Below are 6,943 nucleotides of genomic sequence, written 5' to 3' on the forward strand. Positions count from 1 at the left end.
TCTTGCACACAATGTCATTTTTACAATTTTGAAAACAGCACTTCTTGTCCGTATCAACCTTTTTTTCTTTTCGTTGGATTTTCTACTAATAAATTAGAAATTTTGTGTGCGATTTTTTTAAATTTCTAATTGCTCGAAATATCTTTTTTTTTTCGTTATTTATTTATTTTTTTATATTATCCGTTAAGTTCCAAAATCAAAGAATTTAAAATTCATGTTTTAAATGTATTTAATTGTTATTTGGGCTATTTCGAATTGTGGAACTTTAAGGCATTCCAAAGGTTATTCTATATTATCGGGAATTGTTTTTGAAAAATCAATTCAAACGCAATAACGGAGTAACGACAATACACAAAAGATAAACGAAGGTCATATCAATATAGTTCCTTATACGGATTGAGAACGGAAAAAAACATTGCGATTGTCTTAAATCAAACTTTTCCAAGATTTAATAACTATAAAAAGTAAATATAAATATTACACAATTCACGCCAATGCAAGCAAGTTCAAGCTGATGTATTATTTATATATATATTTATATATGATTAAAATTTAGAAAATTTAAATTAGATTAAAATCAAATTTAAAATCCTATGTAACGTCCAATAATGCAGTTAATGTATATAATTTCTGAATATAAAACCAAAAATCGAACGACCGAATTTGGAAAAAAATTTGTCCACAAGAAGAAAAAGTTCTTCATTCGTTTTTAGAAATGTTGTTTTAAGGATCTTTTTCAAATTACAATAGGAAAATTTTATGGTATATTATTATTTTCCAAGAAAATTAAAAAAAAACTGCAAAAATTACTAACATCTGGTAACAAAGTTATTTACCTCATTTTCTACAACTGGAAAACAAGTAAAAATAGAACGGACCCTCTTTCACTCTAATCTAATAATAATCATAACGGAATAAGGAGACACCGGTAAAACCGTTTTAACAACGGCAAAAGTATTTTAAAAAATGAAAATCATAACCTCAAACAGTAAAAAACATTCATATACGCGCCATTTTAACAATGAGTAATGACAGGCGCAATTTCCATTGTTACAATCAGCCAACATGTTTACAAACATTTTGCCACATCACAAGCAGGGAGAACGCGTAAGGTTAGAATAAGCAGAAAGTTATTATTTTTTTCTCACCTCGTTGAAGGTTTTGTCTCGTCAGAATCCTTAGAAGGTTTGACTTCACGTTCCTCTTTAGGTAGCTTGTGTTGAGTTATCCTCATACCTCCAGCTTTCACTGCAAATACATAAAAAATTGCAAGAATAAACACATACACGCAGTGACCTTGAGATGCTTTGAATCTAATCACGTACGCGTACAATTTATTCAAATAAATTAGGATTTTGTAAAAGCTAACCTGCAGGAAGATGCCCAGCTTTCAATTCTCCATCTTCTACACCCGACATGATTCACAAACTGTCTCGCAATTTTTTCTGGACCACAAAACAAAATATGTTGTGCCGCTCTTTAAAGTGCTTGGTTTACTATTGCTAACCCCTACGAGCCAGTAGCCACGAAGAATAATGATGTCAATGGCGTCAATGCGGACACTCTGATGTAGTGCGCATACGTCAAGTCCGCCCGCGGCAGATCCTGACAGTTGGCGCGCAATTCAAAATGGAGGGACACGCACAATTTTTCAATCATGTGAGCGTTTGCAATTAAGTACATAAATAGACTGATATGGAACACATAAGTATTATCTAAAAATTCTTTATTTTAATAGGAGTTAAATATGCGCAACATTTTAAAAAGCAAATGTAAACTAAATGCAGAATTAAACCAAAAATTATTATAAAACACTCTTATTAATACCACTCAATAAGAAATTTGTTGCAGTGATATAGATTAGAGCTTCTTAATAACAATAGTTTTGCTTTTTGTTGGAAAACATAATATTATGAATTAGTTTGTAAATTATAAAATGCCCAAGAAACGTGGCAATGTTGCAGATTATATATAGCATCTTGACTTCCGTAGTAGTCAGCTGTTATATTTGAAACTCATAAATCATGGCGCCTTTTAGGTTTCATGTAAAACGCCGGTAAACGACCAAAACAACAAAGACGTTTTCGACGCCAATGTCAAAAGTGGTTCAGGAAAGTTTATTCGTAAATATTCATGTATTTCTTTTTATTTATTTCGCGAATGTTGTTTCACTTATAAATTTAAAAATCCAACTTTTTCCAAATTTATATTCAAAGAATTTTTATAAGTATTGTTTTTATTAAAAACTTTCAATAAAAAATCTACATATTTTTTGTTTTAAAATTTAAAATCAAAATTTAAGCAAAAAACTTTAATCATTCCAAATTTATATTTACATAGTTTCTATAAGCATTGTTTTTCTAAATTTGAAATTCGAAATTTAAAGAATCCCACTTTATTCCCAATTTATATTTGCGGAATTTCTATGAGTATTGCTTCAGTTGAAAATTTCACAATTTTAGAAAATTTTTATTCATTTGGCATTTGTGTATGTAACAATAGTTTTATTTTTTAATTCCAAATTTAAATACCCACGTAGAGTTTATATAAATATTATCTTTGTTATACATTTTTTATGGAAAACTTTTTAAAATCCCACTTTATTTCCAATTTATATTTGCAGAATATCTATAAGTATTGTTTCTGCTAAAAATTTCAAAATTTTAATTTATTTGCCATTTGTGTACATAAAAATAATGTTTTTCTAATTCCAAATTCAAGTATCTATTTTAAATTTCGATGAGTATTTTTTTTGTTATCAATTTCAAATTCAAAATTTAAGTATTGTTTGTGTTATAAATTTTTGATTAAAAGCTTTTAAAAATCAAACATTATTCCCAATTTATGTTTGCAGAATTTCTAAAGTATTGTTTTTGCTCAAAATTTCAACAATTTTAGAAAATTTTAATTTATTTGGCATTTTTGTATTTAACAATAATTTGTTTTCAAATTCCAAATTTAAATATCTTCTTAGAATTTCTATAAGTATTGTTTCTGTTATAAATTTCCAAATTTAAGTAATGCCTTTGTTATAAATTTTTGATTAAAAACTTCAAGAAATCCAACTTCATTCCCAATTTAAATTTGCAGAATTTCTATAAGTATTGTTTTTCCTTAAAATATCAACATTTATTAGAAAATTTTAATTTATTGGGCCTTTTTTTGTAACAATAATTTTTTTCTAATTCCAAATTTATATATCTACTTAAAATTTCTATAAGTATTGTTTTTGTTATAAATTTAAAATTTTAATATTGTTTTCATTATAAATTTTTGATTGGAACTTAAAAAAAAAATCCATGTTATTCCCAATTCATATTTTCAGAATATCTATAAGTATTGTTTTTGCTCAAAATTTCAACATTTTTAGAAAATTTTAATTTATTTGGCATTTTTGTATGTCAGAATAATTTTTTTTAATTCCAAATTTAAATATCTACTTATAATTTCTACAAGTATTGTTTTTGTTATAAATTTAAAAAATTAAGTATTGTTTCTGTTATAAATTTTTGATTGAAAACTTCAGATAATTCCACTTTATTCCCAATTATTTATATTTCCAGAATTTCTATAAGTATTGTTTTTGCTGAAATTTGTGAAATTCATATAAGTATTGTTTTTGTTCTAAATTTTTTTATAGATTTATATATTTTATGGATTTATATTTTTTTCCAGTTGCTTTCTGCTGAAAAATCGTCTTTTCGTGTTGCAAATTGAAATATTTATGTAGAAAATTTACTTTTTGTTTAAAGTTCATATTTTTCTATTAAAACGTTAAATGAAATCTTTTTTGCATGAAAATAAAACTATTTTTTAGAAAATTTGTCTTTGTAGTTTAAAAATTCATCTATTTTAGTAAAAATTGCATCTTGGATAAAAATGTAACTTTCTGGTTGAAAATTAAACAATTTTTCTTAAAAATTCATTCTTTTTAGTCAAAAAGAATTTGTTTTCTTGACACATCATCTTTTCAGGTTGAAAATTTAACCATTTTCGTAAAAAACTTACCTTTTGCTTAAAATTCATATTATGATGTTGAAAAAACATGCTGTTCAAATTCAATCTTTTCTGGATGAGAATAAAAATATTTTTATTGTAGAAAATTTGTCTTTTTTGTTTGAAAATTCATCTATTTAGTAGAAATTTCATCGTTCTTGGATAAAAATGCAACTATTTGGATTAAAATTCAACCTTTTTTTTAATTCAACTATTATGTAGGAAATTTACTAGTTTGAAATTCATATTTTGGTGTTGAGAAATCAAACGGAATCTTTTTTGGATCAAAATTAAAATATTTGTTTGTTGTTCAAAAGTTGTCTTTTTGATTTAAAAAATTAATCAATTTTAGTGGAAATTTCATTTTTCTCGCATAAAAGTGCAATTTTTTTGTTGAAAATTCAACAATTTCATTAAAGTCTGCCTTTTTAATTGAAAATAAACTGTTTTTTTCATTGGTCTTTTTAGTTTAAAAATAAATTTATTTTACTAGAAATTGCATCTTTCTTGGATAAAACTGAAACTTTTTGGTTGAAAATCAATTTTGCTTACTTGAGGAATCAACAATTTTGTTTTGAAATTTTGGTTGAACCTCTTTGTTCAGAAAAATGTTTTCGTTGAAGATTCATATTTTTGATTCAAAATTTAACTGCGTGAGTAAAAGCTGAACCACTCTGTTGAATTTTTTTTTCTAAAGTAAGGTTTAACTTTTTGGCTCACGATTTAATCACTTCTTTGCATTTTTTTTTAGCTGAAAATTCAAATTTTCTTGTGTGAAATGCAAATTTTGTGCCGAAAATTCGTCTTTTGTTTTGAAATATATATTTTTTTCGTATGAAAATTAACTTTTTTTATTGAAATATCAAGTATTGCAATTTTTTGTTGATAATTCATCCGTATAGGTTTAAAATTTCATTATTTTGTTGAAAATTCAAGTATTTTGTTAAAAAGACATCTATGATCGACAATTAGTTTCCTGTTCTAAACAAGCAAATCAATTTAAAAATTTTTTATTTGTATCGTACATGTTTTCAAGGAAAAGGTGGTCAATGAGAAAATTAGGAAATTTTGAAAATGAAATTGGATAAATCAAACTTTCTTTTTCATATGGAAATTAATAATGAAATTTTCTAATTTATTTTTCAAACAAATTAAAGGTGTAACGCATTTAGTTTGAGAAAAAAATTTAACATTTTAGGTACTGGTCACTTTTTCTTTCGTATAGTTTTAAAGTTCACAAACAAAACATTATTCTCCACTGAAAGAAAGTTTCAAAATAAATATTTTTCAATTTTTTATGGCGCTAAATAACAAACGCCATATTTTTAGGTTAAAAATAAAGCGGTGTTATAAAAAATTCGTCTTTTCGACTTGAAAGTTCAACAAATTGGTTAAAATTTGTTTCTTCCTTTAATGAAAAATCTTTTTGTTGGAAAATTCATCCATTTTGTTAAAAAATTCGTATTTTTTCTTGAATTCAAGTGCTTCTGATTCAAAAATCAAATATTTTTTTGTTAAACTACTTCGTTTAGAGTTCAAGAATTCAGTTAAAAATTCATTTTATTGCTCGAAGATTCTTCCCCTTCGTTACAATTTGAACTATTTCTTTGAAAATTGATCCTTTTTGGTTAAATTCAACTATTTCCGTTGGAAATACAATTCATGATTAAAATATGAATAATTTTAAAACAAAATTATTTTGTTGTTGAAGATTCATCTCTTTGGTTGAAAATTTAAGAGTCTTAAAGAAAATTAGATTTTTTTATGTTGAAAATTTAACAATTCCTCCTTTGGTTGAAAATGTATCTTTGTTTAAAACGGAAAATGTGACTTTACAACTTTTGATTGGAAAATTGTCGTTTCTTCATGAAAATGTACTTATTTAGTAAAAAAAATTCCATTTTTGGTTAGAAATTAAGCTTTTTTTAAATTGAAAATATAACCTTCCCATTTTTCGTTTCTTGAAAATAAAACTGTTTTGTAGAAAATTCGTAAAATTGGCTTAAATTTAACAATTTTGTTAAAATTAGTTCCCTTCTTGACTGAAAAATATTTTTCTTACAAAATTCAACCACTTTGTTAAAAATTCGTATTTTTTCTCTTATTCATGTGTTTCCGAATCAAAATTCAAAATTTTTTAGGGTAGAATTTTTACCTATTTCGTTGAGAGTTGAAGTATTTTGTTAAAAATGTAACTAATTTGTTAGAAGTTGATCCTTTTCGGTTGAATTCAACTGTTTTCTTTGAAAATACAATTCTTGATTGAAAAATGAACTACGTTGTTTACAATTCATTTGATTATTGTTGAACATTCATCTCTTTGAGTGAAAATTTAATTGTATTGATGAAAATTCTTTTTTTTTTTTTGAAAATTTAACTATTCCACCTTTAGTAAAACAAGTATATTATTTAGTTAAAAATCAATTTCTTTAATAGAAAATTATTTTTGTTACTGAAAATGTAACTATACCACTTTTGGTAGGATAATTATTTTTTTACTTGAAAATGTACTTTAAAAAATTCCATTCTTTGGTTCTTTCGTCTTCTTGGCTTGAAAATTAACAATTTGCTTAAAAAATTTTCAGGTTAAAAATTAAACTGTTTTGTAGAAAATTAGTATTTTTGGTTTAAAAATTTAACAATTTGGTTAAAAATAGTTTTCTACTTGAATAACAAATTTTGTTGTAGAAAATCATCTCCTCTTTTTGCTTGAATTCAAGTATTTCTGATTCAAAATGTAAATATTTTTTTATTAAAAATGCAACTACTTCGTTGAGAGTTAAGGTATTTTGTTAAAAATTAATTTTACTGCTCGAAGATTCTTCTCTTTCGTTGAAAATTGAACTATTTTTTTGAAAATTAGTTTTTTTTTTCTGTTAAAAAAATAGTTTTTTTGGTTGAAAATTAAAATGCTGGATAGGAAATTAACTTTATTTGTTGAAAATTC

At 24.7% G+C, this 6,943-nt stretch overlaps 1 protein-coding gene across 1 annotated transcript in view; it reads right to left on the minus strand.

Annotated features, from left to right (window-relative positions):
* Positions 1-1,547, minus strand: part of LOC117178284 (death-associated protein 1) — an 11,801-nt gene extending 10,254 nt beyond the window's left edge. Inside the window, exons 1-2 of the mRNA XM_033369644.1 lie at positions 1,370-1,547; positions 1,149-1,248 (exon numbers count right to left, since the gene is read on the minus strand). Of these exons, the coding sequence (XP_033225535.1) occupies positions 1,149-1,248; positions 1,370-1,418 (149 nt within the window). The 5' untranslated portion in view covers positions 1,419-1,547. The remainder of the gene's footprint in view (positions 1-1,148; positions 1,249-1,369) is intronic.
* Between the last annotated feature and the right edge of the window lie 5,396 nt (positions 1,548-6,943).

The sequence above is a fragment of the Belonocnema kinseyi genome, chromosome 8 (genome assembly GCF_010883055.1).
Source record: "Belonocnema kinseyi isolate 2016_QV_RU_SX_M_011 chromosome 8, B_treatae_v1, whole genome shotgun sequence".
Classification (NCBI taxonomy): Eukaryota; Metazoa; Arthropoda; class Insecta; order Hymenoptera; family Cynipidae; genus Belonocnema; species Belonocnema kinseyi.